General features: G+C 44.4%; 1 protein-coding gene across 7 annotated transcripts in view; it reads right to left on the reverse strand.

Annotated features, from left to right (window-relative positions):
- The window catches only part of NTM (neurotrimin), an 839,110-nt gene that overhangs the window by 323,559 nt on the left and 496,715 nt on the right, over positions 1-18,836 (reverse strand). For 2 of the 7 annotated variants that reach the window (XM_089688899.1, XM_089688900.1), the window contains exon 2: positions 3,729-3,813. In XM_089688899.1, coding sequence (XP_089545025.1) covers positions 3,729-3,813 — 85 coding nt within the window. Of the gene's footprint in view, positions 1-3,728; positions 4,021-4,098; positions 4,118-18,836 lie in introns of those variants that run through there. The other 5 variants (XM_089688901.1, XM_089688898.1, XM_089688904.1 and 2 more) reach the window with 4 other exon arrangements.

Below are 18,836 nucleotides of genomic sequence, written 5' to 3' on the forward strand. Positions count from 1 at the left end.
GGCTCTATTTTGGAACGTATGTACTCCTTTAGACTGAATAAAGATTGATTTTATTAATACTCACCTGGCTGCCGACTTCACGTTACCTTGGAGAACTTTTGTGTGCAGATTTGAGACTACTTGTCAGACACGGTGAGTAAAGAAAACACTAGCCCATTCTATAACTGCAATCAGCTTGTAGTTTCAGTACTTTACTTGACAACATCAGCTGTTGGTAGGAATAGAGGGAATGCCAGCAAAATCCTGACCTATATATAAAGGGGGGCTCTGTTCCAAGTGGTTGGGAAAACAGCAACCTTCTTATCTTCTAGGTAGGAAAAATAAAGCTCATCACATTACAACTTAATTGTACAATCTCTGTACAATCTACAAAAACTATTTGAGATGAGGATCTATCTAAACTATTCAATTCAAATTCAATTCCAAATCCATTAGTATCCAATCAGGTAGGCCCCTTGCTTTACATCGTTGTCAGTAGATTTAAAGCAGATTACATGATCACATTGCAATGGGAGTGGTAACTTTGGCATACATCATTATGGACTAGAAGTTAGCAGATACTTCATAAAGTACTGAAAAGTCTGCAGCACAGAGGGACACAATCCCAGAATTCCCACCATGATATCAAGGTGAAATACATCCCCTCATTTCTCTTTCTATAAAACATTTGAATTTTCCCGCCTTTCCGACTCTGTATAGATGAAACCCCACAGCCTGCTGTCAATAAACACCAGCAATGACAAAGGCCAAGTCGGGGCTAAAGGCAGATCAGGCAGCTGACAGTACAGACAGCTCAAAACTGATGTTTACAGCAGGTGTGACTGCAGAGGAAAAAGAGAACGCACCATCCTCATACCTGTGCATACCCTATAAACCCCATACATCCCAAGACATCTCCATACATTCCTGGAAAATCCCCAATACATCCCCTACAGTCCTATATACTCCTAAGCATCCCGATATATCCCATACATCACCATAGATCCCTGTACAGTGCCATGCATTAACATACATCTCTATACATTCCCATACATTCCTGTAAAGTCCCATATACCCTTATACATCCCAATATATTCCCATACATCCCTATACAGTTTCATATGTCCCTATAAATCCCATACATCCCCTACAGTCACATCTGTAAATCAGTATACATCCCTGTACATCTTCATACATTCCTATACATCGCCATACATTTGTGTACAATCCTATAAATTCATTTACATCCTATAAAGCCACAGACATCTTCATACATATCATACGGATCCATACCTCCTATAAAGTCCCATACTTCCCGATTCAGTCCCATACAACCATTTACATCCCTATACATATCTGTAGATCCCCATATATCCTTGCTCATCCCCTACAGTCCCATACACTCCTCTACATCTCTCTACATTCCTATGCATCTCTTTATATCCCTGTTAAATCCCATACATCCCTTTACATCATGTACATCCCTACACATTCCTCACGGTCCAATGCATCTCTTTACACTCCCATACATCCCTGTACAGTTTCATACATACTTTCCTATGCATCCCCTTCAGTCCCATATATATCCCCGTAAATCTTCATACATCGCAGTTACCAGATACACACAAAGCTGGCCTGCAGCACAGCAAACTTGGCTATTTGTTCTGCAGCACTGTTCATTGAAGTGTAAATAGAACAAGCCGGTCTCCAATCATCTGTATTGTGCAGGAAAGGTTACAAGCACAATTACACGATGGCCCCGGCGGAACGTCCTCATTACAGAGCACAGCCGCTGACCCCAGAGGCTGACACTTCACATCTGCCATTCATCCCATTCCAAAGAGGGGAAGGGTAATTAATGAGGGAAAAGGGTCATTATTCCGGGGAGGAACAAGCTCCAGTAACAGCCGGGAAAGGGACAGAAGAGGCAGCAACAGCATGACGATGGAACGGGCTCTCCACTCCATAATGTGAGGCTGATCTCTATATATAGATGTGAGCCTTATGGAAGAAGAGAAAAGCACAACGATTATCCGAGAGACACAGACCGGGATATGACTGGGGAGGAAGAGATATGAAATAGAGAGAGAGAGAAGACAGAAATACGAGACAGAGATAGGAGATGGAGAAAGATGGAGAGAGCGACATGAAACGAAGAGGAAGAGATAGAAGAAAGATACAGGATAGAAGGAGAGAGATAAAGGAGTAATAGAGAGAGACAGAAAAAGATAGAGAGAAAAAAGAGCATGGGATACAAGATTGAGATAGATAGATAGATAGATAGATAGATAGATAGATAGATAGATAGATCTTTCTATACGAGACACATAATTTGAAAGTGATAGCTCTAACAATTGATACATAATGACGTAAACACATATACACATTTATTTTACGTTGTGCCACACTGGTATCTTCATGGGCACATTCCTATATACAAGGTATGGCAGCTCTCAAGGAACACACCGGTATTTCTTGGTGAAGTTTTCCTATATATTCCACATTCTCAAAGCACAGAAGATACACACACAGGTATAGATACATGGACATATTCTGTCCAGGTGGATTCTTCCACCATCTATACATCCAGTTCCGGCTCCATGTACAGGGGATGCACCGGATATAAGGACAGCTGGCATCAGACAGGTTTTAGCATGGGGAGGGGTTCTGTATTGCCCCAGGAGATAACTTTTATGTGCACTGCATTCTGCCCCATGAGGAAGACATAATATACATTAAGCAATGCGCAGCCCATGTAATATACAGGTGACACACAGGCCACCACACACAGATGGGGCAAATTACATGTTAAGTAGCCCCAGGAAAAGAGTAACTTGTAGCTGTGGCTTATTACAGCACAGCAGCAGCATGGCACATGTAATATGCCCTGTGTGCAGAGCTGGCAGAGGGGATGAGGACAGGTGACACATCACACAGGTATAATGCCTCATGTACACTGCATTTACAGCTGGCAGAGGACAGGTGACACATCACACAGGTAATATGCCTCATGTACACTGCATGTACAGCTGGCAGAGGACAGGTGACACATCACACAGGTAATATGCCTCATGTATACTGCATGTACAGCTGGCAGAGGACAGGTGACACATCACACAGGTAATATGCCTCATGTACACTGCATGTACAGCTGGCAGAGGACAGGTGACACATCACACAGGTAATATGCCTCATGTATACTGCATGTACAGCTGGCAGAGGACAGGTGACACATCACACAGGTAACATGCCTCATGTACACTGCATGTACAGCTGGCAGAGGACAGGTGACACATCACACAGGTAATATGCCTCATGTACACTGCATGTACAGCTGGCAGAGGACAGGTGACACCTCACACAGGTAATATGCCTCATGTATACTGCATGTACAGCTGGCAGAGGACAGGTGACACATCACACAGGTAACATGCCTCATGTACACTGCATGTACAGCTGGCAGAGGACAGGTGACACATCACACAGGTAACATGCCTCATGTACACTGCATGTACAGCTGGCAGAGGACAGGTGACACATCACACAGGTAATATGCCTCATGTATACTGCATGTACAGCTGGCAGAGGACAGGTGACACCTCACCTGAACTTCTACAAAATCCCCTTAGCTGAGCAACTTTCAGCTAAACCTCAGTACCCCAGTGTCCCAATCTCCCCATATACATCATACATACAATAATGTACTGTGAACAGCAATCATATTATTCAAGGAAATGAGAGGGTCCTACCTGAGGATGGCGCTCTCTCCTTGCCGCACCGTGACGTTGTCCATGGCTTTGGAAAATCCAGCATCCCCGCTGCGGACTGGCACTCCTGCGGGCACAAGAAACAACAGCCTGAGACCCAGGGCAAGTAGCCACCTCCAGCAGGGGGCGACCCCCATGGTGAGAGCACAGAGAGTGCAGACACTGACTGACTGGCTGCCCCCCTTCTGCTACATGTCCATAGCCTGGCACCAGCACAGGGCACACAGCCTGGCACTGTGTATAGAGGAGAGAGGACTGTGCGTGATACAGTCTGCGATCGGCTGCCTCCCTCCCTCTCTCCTCCTTCCATCCTCCCTCCATCACATCTCCTCCTCCTCCTCCCTCCGCTCACCTGCAGCCTGGACCAGACAGCTTCACAGGAGCAGAGGAGCTTAGGATCCACTCTGCCACCGGCTCTCCCATCTAGACCGCATCAGAGGACCACCACTCCCATCAGACACACCAGCATCTCCCAGCACTCTCACACAAGGCACCAGGCTCAGCTTCCCTCAGCCACATTAGCAGCTCCCAGCACTGCCACATGTCACCGGCAGCCCAGACATCATTAGTGCAGCACAATCCCAGCTGCACCATCTCCGACTGCACTCAGCCAGCAACCATCACAGAAGCTGTACATCAGAGAAGCTGCAGCCAACACCAGAGAAGCTGCCACTGAGCTCACAGACAGCATAGCACTGGGGCAGCAGCTGTCCCACCACGCTCACTCCGCACCTGGCACACGGGGGGTCTTCGCTGGGCTGCTCCACACACTCCTACCAGGCCCTTGTCATTTCACTCCAATCCAAGAGGTTCTGCAGCATCAGTCACACTTGTGGTATTGTGTTTGCACCCCTGAATCTTACACACTTGTGCAGTGATTTGTGTACGATGATGCTGGAAGTTTATTCCTGCGGGCCGTGCTCAGTGTCTGGATATGGGCACATAATGCCACACAGCTAAGGCTGCCACTTTTTACGGGGAAAAATATTGACTTTATGAACTCTTATATCGAAAAATATGAACTCTTTCCTATTAATAACATTGGCAATATGTCCAATTTGTACTGGTCAGGCCAGTGAAACACCAATCAGGTGGCCAACTACAACACGCTGCGCACACACTGGACGCAAGAAGACCTAGGCCTGACTGCTGGATGTTTCATCACCATTGTCACATATAAGGATGAATAATGCGGGAAAACCAACCCCAAAAAAGAAAGCGCTAGAAAATATATAAGTAATACACTGAATGTCCTACCCGGCTAGGCACTGAGCATGCAGTACGGCATATACTGCAATAATGAATGCAACTTGTATTATCTCAGCTGTCGGATTACATCTCATCCTCGCTAAGTCTGCAGACAGTTCCCTGATTTCAGAGACAGCCACAAAGCAACTCAAGGGATAATGAAGATGGATGGTAACCCGTAGCAACCAATCTGAATGGCCTTTGAGTAATAAGCACCAGTTGCTAGTGGTTACAGCACTTTCAGCATCATAATTGGTTATGCAGATTCCATTGGAGCAAAGACAGGGGTGAAGGCTAAGGACAGGAAGCAGTGTCCTTACTGGCTGTGAAAAGTGACACCAGGAATTTTAATCATTGGAGGCCACCCTGGACTTTGGTACACGAGGAGTTAACAGCTGTGTATTGTGCTCAGCATAAATACTTGTTATCAGTCTGGAATCTGCAAATATAGAATCAGAGCCACAATAATCCTTTTATCCTCTAATAGAGCACATGTCCCTCCGAATCTTCCCCTACTACCCCACAGCCCTCCCAAATCTTCTCCAAGCCTCTTCTTCTCCGATCCCCCCAGATCTTCCCATGGTTTCCCCAAATCCCCACTACCCCCCCCCCCCCCACATCTCTCCCTACCCCATAATCTTTTCCACAGATCTTTTCATATTTCCCCCAAAACGCTTTCGCGTCCCTCAGCTCACATCCTACCCCCAATCTTGTATGATTACCTCTTGAACCTTCTACTATCTTCCCACATCTTCTAGTATTCCCCTAAATGTTCCCCTCTTTCCTCTATTCCCCTGAATTATTCTCTGTTCCCACATATCTCCGTACTCCTCTTCCTGCCTCCACCCCTTGCAACCTTCTTACGTTTTTCTACTATCCTCCCAAATCTTCTGCTATTCTTCTATAGTTACCCTCATCCCTCTAATCCTCCCTATTCATATACATTTTCTCCTTATTCCCACAAATCTCTCTATTCTCTCAGATCTCTTCCTACTCACCCCAAATCCCTCCAATCTCCCCCCCCCCCCCTCCAATATGTCCTGCAATTTTCTCAATCTCTCCTTATTTTGGACAAATCCCCCACTATATCACAATATCCCCAATCCCCCTAAATCTCTACTGATTTCCTCAATTCTCTCCCAGATCTATCCCCATCCTTCCTAAATCTCCCCCCAATCATGAACATTTCTCCCTGTCCAACCAGATCTCTCCCTATCCCCCTCTTAAATTTCCCTTTATTCCCCCAAGCATCCCTCTAACTCTCAAAATCTCCCTCTGTCTCCCCAGATCTTAACCCATCCCCCTCTTCCTGGCTCCTGTTCTAGATGTTTATATCTACATGTATATATACCGCTATATTATCTTCTTTTCTATGTATATCTTAGATTAGATTGGCATTTTGTTTTCTTATATCTCTTTTGAAGTTTTCAGGTTTGATCTACAAATACACAAAATTGACAAAGCTGGCAAATCCCAACCATGCATTCTGCATCATTTTATGTCATTTCTGTAGTCAGATTTAGGTAACATAAGGCTGTTGTTGTAATAAGACCATATGTATCATGTAAGGAATCTGTGTATGCACAATATTACAAACAGAAGTTATGGAATAATCTGGTCGAGAAGTTGGTTCTGATTTCAGTGACATTGGGGTTGATTTAATAAAACTGGAGAGTGCAGAACGTTGTGCAGCTGTGCATGGGAGCCAATCAGCTTGTTACTTCAGCTTGTTCAATTTAGCTTTGACAATAAAACCTGGAAGCTGATTGGTTTCTATACAGAGCTGCACCAGATTTTGCACTCTCCAGTTTTAGTAAATCTCCCCCATAGTGTCAGAACTGGGACTAGTCTGGATAAAAAGGACAGTTATAAAGCAGTGAATATGACATTCACTGAACATTCACTGCAGGTGTATTTTCCGGATGCATGCGCTTTAAATTACAGTGATTGATTCAGCTGCAGTAAATGTCTGGTGAAAATCACATTACTGCTTTCTGAATACGCCCCAAACATTTCATGAAGCTGTTTTCCTCGTAGATCCAGCTCTGGGATTACAACTGACATCATTGGAATCCCATAAAATAAGAACTAGAGGATCACTGTCTTGATTTCTGCTGAGATACCACGTGAAGTATTCGGCTTGGTTTACTTTATTACAGAAGAAATTATCTGAAAACTGGATATGGCTGTTCAGAAGGGTTCTGCGGTCCGTAACAAGATTGGTATCTCCAAAAGGCTCAGACGGAAGCAGATTAATCTACTACCTTTAAAACAGTTTGTTTAGTTCAAATAAATAATAGTAATTAAAAAAAAACATATTTGGAGGTTTTCCTCTGCCGTGTATGTAAGGCTGGTGGGCTGTATTTCTGAACTCTGCAATTAGCACAGCTTGGCCCTGGGACAAGTCAGGTCACAGTTATCAGAGAAGCAAAGGCAGACCTATAGCTCCCCGATACGCCCCCTTCTCTTCCCTGTCTATAAAGGGTCCCCGGTTCTTGCCAGTCCCCAGCCATACGGCCCTCCCCTCCAGCTTGCAGAATCGTCATGTCACTTTAAAGAGATGAAAAGCATCCCCAGCGCCACACTGACAGGTTGGAAATAAATGAGCACATAGAAATATAAGAGGTTATTTATGGAACATAAATAGTGCTGGCTTATTGAAAGCTTATTAATGGCGGATAAACATGGTAGCAGTTCACTCGCGCACAGTGCAGAAGTGCTTATCTAGCCATTAATACTCCTTGTTAATGTCTCGGAATGTGCGCTCCTCGCCATCACCATCTTATTAATACTGAAATGTTGCTGCTGCCAGGTTAACCCCATCATTGACATATACTCAACAATTACCTCTAGCAATAATATCCCAGTAGGCCAGAGACGATATGAGAGTGTGATTTCAGACAATACAGCTAGATAAAAGGAGGAAAATATCACTTAAAAAAGGGAAATGATTTTCCTATGGTAAACAAATAAAAATGTTCATATTAAACTAAATGTAAACCCTAAGTGGAGGGTGGACGTTTTTTAAATGATTTTTTTACTGCAGTTTTTTGCAGCAACTACCTGTGTACATGCACATATTCCAGATTTGGCTGCATGGAATTTCTCAGGGTGAACCATGCCTGTGTGCTGAAATAGCCACTTACAGTCACCATAGGAAGGACATGTAACAGCATGACAACATCAGAGCATAATAAGGGGACATGGAAAGTGTGTTGTCACCCTTTAACAGGAAGAGCCTGAACAAGGATGTTCATGGCACAATCACCAAAGACCATTTTAATAAAAGCTGCAGATTTAAAAAGATTAAAATATTATTTTGAAAATTACGTTAACAAGATTTCAGTGACTGGGCTGAAATCTAATTTAAGAAAGCCTTCTACAACACCTCCATGTCTACTCTGAAAGAAAATCTGAGCTTTTCAATATATTTATCACAAAAAAATGATAGCACACAACACCTACGTAGCTGCCATCTTATTGCTGCCTTTCTGTTAGCCTGGAACAGTTTGTCCCTCCAGGGCTGCTGTATATTGGGGGCATCATGAATATAAATTGCAAAAGGAGCGCTTGATCAAAAAAAGAAACACTTATTGATCTATATAGTGGTATTAAACATAAAACCAAAAATGTATGAAAATGCAGCTTACCTATTTTGCATTAGTTTTCTTTTTACCCTCTGTATTCACCTGGTAAGTAAAAAAACCTTCTGTATTAGACTGCCCCCACTCTGGATAAAGGAGCACAGGGGCATCTTTCTGTGTATTATGACTACTGATATTTGCACATCGGTCCAGAACCTATTTTGCCACTGAATGCACAATGTGTAAACAGCTGCAAGTAATTCATTCATTTGCAATGTTGAGGGCTATTTAGTTAGTGCGAGAGCCTATCGGGCTTAGTGTGATGACTTGGCCAATCAAATTCTACACATACAGGATTGGCTTTCCACTGGCTGTCAGGAGCAGACCTGATGGGGAACTGCAATGCTGGGGGAACTGGCTTCTATCCAGGGGCAGACTGACAACTCATGGGGCCCCCAGGCAATAGGGGATCATGGGGCCCCTGTGCCCTTGTCCAAACTCAAAAAAGCCTATGAAGAAGGTACCAGGGACATCTCATGGGGCTCCCTACTGACCCCGGGCAGTGCCCGAGTTTCCAAATGGTCAGTCCGCTCCTGCTCCTACCACCAGCTGCCAGAGTGGACATGATGGGAGGACTGGGCCAGAGTAGTTTCTCAGTGTTGTGGTTTCCCATCAAGTTCACTCCTGAAGGCCAGTAGAGAGTTGTTTCTACTTATGTTGAATTGGCCAAGCCAAACAAATCTGCCAGTGTGAAGCCATGCTGTTTCTCTAGAGTGCGTTGAGCGCGCTGCTTTCCGGTGAATGGGATGTGCACAAATCTGTTGTACAGCAAAACACCTGTGTTAAACACCATGGGTAGAAGTTCACATCCCCCATGTCATTGGCTTCTTACCAGTTCCAGGCAGGGATGCTGACATAATTCAACTTCAATGCCTCTTCAGATGTCTCTGCCCCAAAACTAGAATGCCATCCATCCAGGAGGCAGAGCAGCAGCTTCCATCTCTAGCTTCTCAGACAGGTATTTGCAGTGATAACAGAAGGTAAACACAGCAGACAGATGGGACCATAATTGTGGGTGACACAGGCTGTGTTGGGAAGCCTCATATTCTGCCCTTTTTGCCTCAACATCCTCCAGTTAATAGAGAAGAGAAGCATGAAATATTCAGATAATTTACTGTGAGTCCCGCCGCCTCCCGTTATATTGCCGTGTCTCATATCAGATTCCTTTCATGAAGACGACGCTTAACCTTTCCGAATGAAGTCACCGAGACTGACATTGACTAACGGGTGATAAGTGACAAGACTAATTCGCTTTATTATGCTTACTCTTGTCACAATTAATAGATAATCACTTGGCAGAGCTCACGGCTGAACGCCACCGGAGCAGCGGCGGCATCTGCAGCACCTCACGCTACCCGGACTATGGTGAGCCAGCCAATCCCTGTACATTAAATATCAGAGACACAAACTGTGAATTAAGTCCCCAAGATACACAAATAAATCACACAGATTGATGTGAAAAAAAGTGGCTCCAGCTACAAGATTACTCCTCGCAGCTTTCCAGCAGTGCCAGGACGAGGGGGGGTATTTATTAACGCATGTGCACAACTTTTCAACCTGTCGCAATCTCTGACTAGTGCCATTTGTCGCAGAATCAAATCTTCATTGTACTGCAGCATTATTGACAGCAATGTGGCTTTTTACCTTTTGCGACTGTTTGTGACTACATTGTGAATACAGCAGTTATTTTAGCATAATATTTGCTGTAGGCCTGCTGCAACAGAAATATCAGCAACTCAGTCGCAAATCTTAGAGGTGGCTTTGATAGTATACTTTTCAACTCAGACTTATTCATTTTGCTTACATGAATAAATTTTATAAAATGTTATTATATTCTATATTATAAAAATATATATTTGTCTCGTAAGATGAATAAAGCATTTATTGGCAAAATAATCTCTTTGTGGACTAATGCGGAGTTAGAGGGAGAATTCAGGCGGCCTGAGAACTACTGGCAGGCTCTATTGGGGGCTCACCTGATACCGGATTCTGGGGGGTTCCGGTGAGCATGCCTTGTAGACTCAGGAACATCCTCCAGTGGGAGCTCCTATAAAGGCTGTTATGCAGGCACTTACCAGGTTACTATGATATCAATGTGCAGCGCTGTACATTGATATTATAGTGTTTTGTTTTGGTGGAGATGGAGGGTTTACCACGTTGTGTTAGCTGCTTTCCTTTTTCCTTTTAGTCTTACACTCACCATTTATTCTTTGATCTTACCAGGTTACATTTGATGCTGCCAGGTTCCAGTCCAGGCTCATGGCAGGCCCACATTATGGATACTAGAATGCTTCTTGATGCAAAATCCTGTATGCAGAGGCAGTTGCAACAATGAGCTTTGTTAGTCACAAAATTGCAACATTTTTTGTATATGTAATGAAGGTCACTATCATTACAATGCTAATTTGTTGCAATATACACTAGAATTTTACATTGTGACCAAATAAAAGACACGGTGAATGGAACATTCTTAATAAACGTCCCTCAAGGACTTTAAGCACCCAAGGAGAAAAGGCCAAAATGTGACCCCACCCCCACCTACCACCCTTAAGCTGTGAATTACTTTTGCAGCATGGGTTGCAGATTCGATTATTAGTTCCCCCCCCCCCCCCCCGCTAAAGCGCCCAAGGTGTTTGCCTCTTCTGCCTACCCCTTGGCCCAGTCCTGGTTTTCAAGAAACACTTTTGCTGTGTGTTACATTTAGAAGCAGCAATCTGAGGTCTATAAACGCCATTGTAGCCATTGGCTGCACACCTGCCAGCTAGGTCTGTGTAGGACTGCACCCTCTTGTCACTTGATACTTGGGCTGTGTGACCACCTCTCATCATGTGGGGCTGCTGTAAGCTCAAAGAGGGGGCAGAAATGTATCCAGGTAATACACTTTTTTCATTTTCCCATAAAAAGCTTGAAGGTCTTTAAGATGATAGTTGCTATGGACTACTGCTGTACTCTACCATGTGGAATAAAATGAATACATTTGTCAGCATAGCTTATTTATGTACGAGAAAGCAGCAGGCACACATTGATGAAGGAGTTAACAATCGCTGTTCTGCCTTGTGCATCAATAATTGCAGAGCGGGTTCAGGGACAAAGTATAAACACATAGCGCCCTTTCCTCCATCTGCCGAACGGAAACGCTTATCAGAATCCCGCCAACATCGCCGATACAAAGCAGAGAGAAACCATTACTGTCGGCTTAGACGGAAGAAATGTGAAGCATCTACATTCACACTAGGGTAATTATGTGACTCACAGATACCGCACAAAGTAAGAAAAACTCTCACATAGGTGCAGGTGACAATGCCTCTTGGCAGAGGTGACAGGATGCGTAAAAGGCAACAGCCAATAAAATCACTGGATTCCCTTCTCAAGCACATTTAGCAAGAAGAAATCACAATTTACTTGCAATGTTAAATCCCAACTTTGCAGTCAGTTTTTAGATATTCTCATTGCAATCTTACTTATAGTTGCCAGAGGTCTAAATAGGACCGTGCAGTCCGACAGGACTCAGAGTTGGACACAGTGCACTCAGTAATCAGAACTAAGAAACAGACCTGCTCCGACACTCCTCTCTCTAGTCATACACCTTCTCTCTGGTAATACACAATTATTTCTGCTTCAGGACACCCCTCTCTGGTCCAAGTTCACACTAAGGTTGTTTAAAGTGGAAGTCAAGGAAGCTTAAATCAGCCCCCTACTAAATCCTATGCTAACTACCCCGTACAAGGAAGATGCATATACTTACCTATTCTGAGGGTGCTATGGTCCAGTCACATGATTTCCCCAGCGGCTGGCTTCAGGGTACAGGAAAGATTGCTGATAATGGCTGAAATACTTGGGCGGTAACATCACCCATTGGCTTACTATGGACCATCCATTGATGGCTGTCCCTCCTCTCCCTTGAAACCAATCATGTGCCCGGACCAGAGCGTCCCTTACAATAGATAAGCTTAGGCATCTTCCTTCTACAGGGTAGTTAGCATGGGTATTAGGGAGGGTGGGAGCAGATTTAAGCACAGTTAGATCGACCCTGGACTTCCACTTCATGTTGGCAGCTAAGCTCACTCTACTCTACTTTCCCTCCAGGAGTGCCTGTTCTGTGTTTACATTAGAGATTAGAAGGTTGGGAGGGGGAACTGAGCTGTGGAGAGCAGAGAGCAGAGTGAGCTGTGCTTCAGAGTCACTAATGGGAGGAAGCAGAGTGAACTGAGCTGCTGAGTCACTGCTGGGAGGAAGAGTATGAGCTGAGCTGCTGGGTTAGGGGAGGGTGGGAGGCTGGAAGAGTGGGATGCCAGCTGCAGTCCTGCAATCACTGGTGGGTGGAGTTTCAGGGTGAACTAAGCTGCTATGTCACTAATGGTTGGGGGGAGCAAGGGAAAATTAGCTTTTAAGTCATTACCAGGAGGGTGAGCAAGGTAAACTGAACTGCAGACTCATTGTTGGGAGGAGGAGCAAGGAAGGCTGAGCTGGTAAATCGCTGCTTGGCGGAGGGTGCAAAGGGAGATGAGCTGCTGAGTCATTGGGAGGAGAAAAAAGAATTATCTGCTGAAAGAAAATGAAGATAAAAGTATGTCCTCTCTGAATTATGAGGATAAATAGCTCCACAGTGCATTCAGCTACTGAGGTCAGTAAGCTTGTTTTCAAGCTCATTTACTGCTTGGTAATATTTAGGAATATTTAACATCCATAGCCTGGCCACAGGTTCACTTCTAATTACAATTATAACATTTTACAGTGCATATTTAAGTTTTACTCTTCTCTTTTGTACCTTGAAAACTAATAAGGAACATGGGTTTTAAACACAAATGCATCTGATTGGTGAAGTGTCTGGCTATATTTATAAGGTTTTATTGTGCTATCGCTCAGAGCACTAAGAAGATCAGCCTGGCAATGGTGACTCTTCTGAAGGCAAGACCCACTTCTGTTCAGCTGTGCACAAATTATTTTCTCTAAACAATTTAATACAAGGTGTTAGCTAGAGACTTCACATCATACGACATAACATACATTCTGTCCGGCCTTGTTTGATCTTAGGTCAGATGCATCATAAAAATCACGAATGAATAGACTCGCTGTACACACATCAGTCACATCTAAAACAGTAAGTTCTGTGTGGGGGGGAACAATTTTTCCTCAGCTCTCCTGACATCCCTTCTGAGCTGCAGTGAAAGGCACAGCAGGAATTCAGAGGCAGCGGATAAAGTGAGCGGTACATGCAGCAGCCAAAGCATTGCGTTAATGAGAGAGAGCATTTTTTTCCAATATTATATTGAAGCGCTTTCATATTCTTTATTATCCCAGATCTGAACCTGATCCGAGCTCTGAAATGTCTCATCTTCCCTCAATATCTTGCCTAATGCCGCTGGATCCTCTCCAAACCTCTCCCTGGAGTGAGCCGTATAGACGGAATTAACATGTATTAAGGCTAATTTATGTGGCTTTTTGTCTCGAGGTGGAATTTTCCGACACTCAGCGTATATAGAGCAGTTCGGGGTTATTACATTGTTACCGTAATCTGAGAAGGAGCTGGAATGCTCCTAACCCCCCACCCCCTTTTATTGCCCACCCAGCCACTCTGTGTATTGTGCTAGACCCTCAGAACAGCCATCACTTAGCGGAGCATAAAACCCTCTCTCTGCATAAGCGGCTGACGGTGGAGTCCCAGGAGGTGGCTGTTAATGCCTCACCTGGCACAGAGCGTGTCTGACAGCCGCTGGTCACTTCGTATTTGGCTTTAAGTGTTGTGCCTTGCTGACCTGGAACCGCTAACTACTCTTGTAATACAGACTGATTCCTTGTTCAGCAAGACTGGCAATAGCACAACCTCATTAAACAATACTCCCAACCATCATGTGATATGGCAAAGAATGTCATTACATTCTATGGAAGCGTCCAGCCTCGCAGCTCCAGCCCTTTATAGCTACTTATTTGCCAAACCAGCGCTGATGGCTGAAATCAGCAGCTGTGTAACTCTCTCCCCTATCTACTGGTTGAAATACAAATACCCCACTCAAAGATATCCTTTCTTGGGGGAGTTCTTGAGTTTTTGATCGTCTTGTCACACCTGTAGAGGCTTTTGAAGTGTCCAATATGTAGAGGCTACTGAAGTGCCCAGTGGCAAGCGTTCAGATTGTAAAGGACAATGGCCTTTATGCCATCAAAACAAAACACTACAGATATTTCAAAAGCCAGTGCAAGCACAACAAGACAGATAAAAGATTCAAAGTTAAAGAACTGTACTGTAGAAGCTGTGCACACAAAAGGCAAAATGACTTACCAGGACTTGTTCAACACTGTGTGAGCAGCTAACTTTGTAGAGGCAGGTCTTTTGCTTTCTCATGTTAGAGCCGCCCTTCCTGATGTCTGGTGATCGCATGACTGTTGGGGTAATGATAGAGGTGCAGGAAATACAGCTCCACAGAATAGGTGAAACTGAAGCAGGTTGACTCTTGCACTGCAGGTCCTCAGGTACAGCTTCTTCTCCAGCATGGAGAACAGCGAGCAGCACAATAGCGACATCACCAAATCTGGTGATACCAGCAGTCACTGCCAGTACCTTAAGCCGGCCATACATGGATCAAAATTCATCCAGTTCAGCAGGTAGTAGCCAAATTTCAATCCATATATGGGGAGGACAGTGGTAGCACAGAAGTCACTCTACCTAAAAACTTCTGTACAACCAACCTGTCGGAAAAATGGCGCCAAGCCAGCAGTGCTGATCGGTGTATTCTGACGATGGAGGAGTCTTCCCACTGTCAGAACACAATATCTCAGCTGGAGTGATTCCCCCATTCACCTCAAAAGTGTGGATGAGGGAATTCAATTCATTCAACCTGCTTATTGCACAAAAAAATTTAATCGTCTATTTAGACCATCTCACACTGCAGATACACAGTTATGAGGCTACAGAACAAGAGTGCTGAGGCACAGGGAGTGCCCTGCTATTTATCAGAAGGAAGTTAAGACACCATTTATAATTTTCAGGGTATTACTTAGACAAAATGTAATCCTAGAGATTCCCTATAACACAGCAAATTCTCACTTTTTGAGTTCAGGTGCACTTTAATGAATACACTGTCCCTTCTTACAAAAAATTCTTTGGAAAGTAAGGGCCTGATCAGCATTGCCAAAACTGAACAAATTACAAGACCACATTTCAGTGTCACCTGGGATGGAGTTAGTGTGATACTAGTGAGCACAAGAGCCTTCATTGTGCCGTCCAGCTTGTGAAGCAGAAAAGAGGGGATCTGGGTGGGTAGAAGCAAAGAATCTTTTCACTTCAGACATGTACACCTGCTATACACAGGCATCTTAAAGTGGAACTAAACCCTCCTATCCTTTGCAGCCAAGGAAGCTGCCATCTTATGCTAGATTCACATTGATGCAGCTCTGCAAGCTGTGTTTAGCGCGTACACAGCAGACCATTCATTTGAATGGGCTGCAGTGCCTCCTGAAATGCAGGGAAAAGGTCCCTGCACCATTTCTGGAATGGCAGTCCGCACGGAAACGGCAAGTACAGTGCGGTTCCCAGTGCAGTAGCGATTTCCAGTGAGTGCGGTTTGCCATTAAGATTAATGGCATCCACACACATCTTCTGAGTTTTTCTGTGTGGGTGGTTGCGACTGCAGCAGCAGGTGTGGACCCGCAACAGGAACCACTCTCATAGATGTGAACCAAGCCTTAGTCTCTGTTGGATCTGAAACTGCCATGGTGTGGCACATGTGATTAGTTATGACCACAGCCATTTGATGGCTTGACAGTTTGGTTGACAGCACAAGCAAATGTGACAGTATTCCCAGAATGTTAAATTGATGGGTTTAGTTCCAATTGAAAGAGAGCTTTGTGGGTTTCCTAGGCCACATAACAGCCACCAGTGAAGAAGAAGTGTGGAATATGCACTGCAAGATGGATAGCATCACTGGCACAGCTCTCCCAAAAGACACCTCACCTGTGGAGGGATGAAAAATGGACAAAGGGTATCCAGAGGTCTGGATATATTATCACATCTGACACCTGTTTGTACAAAGCACTATACAGGAGACAAGTAGAGATGAATTCCTGTTCACCATTTCATTCTTATATAGGTTGAAAAAAGGACAAAAGTCCTTTGAGAATTCTAATTGGCTGTTACACTCTGCTTTTTCTGATTACCCAGCTCTTATTATAAAAAAGCTTGGGGATCTCTGCTTCTCCTCAGGGAGTCCCAACCTCTCCTTGGGGGTGTCCAAGCATTTCCTCAAGGTCCCAACTTATCCTCAGCAGTTTCAGCCTCTCCTGCCTCTCTTTAGGAATGCCAGCCCACCTTCAGGAGTCTCACACTGGAAGAGACATTGGAAGTCAATTGTCTCTTTGAGAGGGATATATAAGCAGGAAAGTCTGAGATCCAGCATAAAAGCCAGCAGCTCAGCCCGATTCAGAGAGCGCAATTCTCTCTTATCCCACAACGCCACATTACAGAAAAGTGCAATAAACTACATGTGAGTTATTAAATATCTCCAAGAGTGGCTTATAAATCTCCACTTTACAGTCTCTGATTACACATCCCATTTATTCTGTGAGTGCTAAAGGAAAGAAAAATGGAGCCAGGGAAGATTTAGAAGGAAAAGCAGATCCAATATTTCATGTTGGCCTTTCACAGAGCTCCCAGGAGAAAGACGAGGGAGGGGACGGCCTCACCAGGTTGATGGGGTTCCTTACCAGGTGGGAAGGCATTACTAGGCAGATGGGTGGTAGGATGTGGCATTACCAGGTGGAGAAGGGCATTCTTAGGTTGAGGGGGACAAACTTTTCAGGTGGGCAGGCATTCTATCTAATTGGAGGGGTGATCCTAACAAACAGAGAGCCCTTTCCATTTTGTGTCTGCACAGAATAGAAAAAGGTTTGCTTCTTTTAAAATCCTGAGGACCTACAAGCTGCACTATAGCAAGTACACTAAGAGTTTTTTTAGTAAGGACAACCTTGTCTGCCACTTAATTACACCTTACAGTGAAGGACAGAATGTGCAGATATGGTTCTTGGAACCCAAAAAAGTATAACATTGAGTGACTATCCAGAGGGTGAGGATGGAGCAGAATGCTCATCACATAATGCTGCTGTTCATGTGCCCAAGTGCCCTGTATGTGCAGCTGTGCATTCCAGTGATGGTGAATGCTGTGATTGGACTCCACCACACACTGCCAGACCTACAATCACCTGGCACATCCACCATCAAAAAAGGATCAGTCTGCAAGGGCTACCCTATACTACAGGAGGGTCTCCTGCAGGACATACATGACAATCAGTGTGAAGTACTAGAGCTATGGATCTGTCATCATTTAAACGATCTTCATTTGGCTGGTCAGACTGTGTGTAGAGGCCTTTATTCCTGTCACTGGGGTTGGTGGTTGCTATGAGTGGTGTATTACTTTTATAGCCATTAAAAATTGAGACTTGATCCAGAAATCTTTTCAACCAAAAACCACTGAGAAGCAAAAAACCATGTAGCATTGACAGAAGACTAACACAGACAAGACACAAGAGACACAATGGACACAGGCTACCACGGGAGACATTTTAAGAACAGCAACAATGTGAAGCCCACAGGAAGGGTAGCGCAGGTAATGGCATGTCATTTGAGGTCAGACATGGACTGTAAGAAACATCTCCAGCCGCTATAAAGTGCACAGCGAACCTGCAGGACACGCGCAGCCAAAGTCATTTCTTTCTGCTGGAGATATCAGGTGAAATGTTATTTTTCCATCTTACAGAATAAACAGTGTAGAAGGCTGCGGCGCTCTCCTGCCAACAAGACAACAAGCAATATTGTGTGCGGCGCCAACGCTTCACCATCACAAATTTGAGGATATTAAAAAAGGAGTAAAAGTGGAAAAAAGCAGCCAGTTATGAAAGAACAGAACAAAACGAGAAGTCCTCTGTTTGACCAACAGACATGAAGATTATCCTGGAATAATGTCTGCCTGGAGCACTGGCCAGTGTGCTCCCATATTAACATAGGTGGAGACACCGTTATGCAGGGTGCCAAATACAGACTAAATAATAACAGGAGGTTCTGATTATTTGTGGCCTTGAAGTCAGCATTCCATACATCCAGGACAGACCCTTATGTGTCACTCAACATAATGTGCATATGCTAAGGCTGCACCCAGAGAACAGATTATTCCATCACTGTACTGTAAATGAGCAACTGCCTGCTTACCAC

This window comes from Staurois parvus, unplaced genomic scaffold, assembly GCF_062004578.1.
Source record: "Staurois parvus isolate SC_StPar_1 unplaced genomic scaffold, SC_StPar_1.0 ptg000458l, whole genome shotgun sequence".
Classification (NCBI taxonomy): Eukaryota; Metazoa; Chordata; class Amphibia; order Anura; family Ranidae; genus Staurois; species Staurois parvus.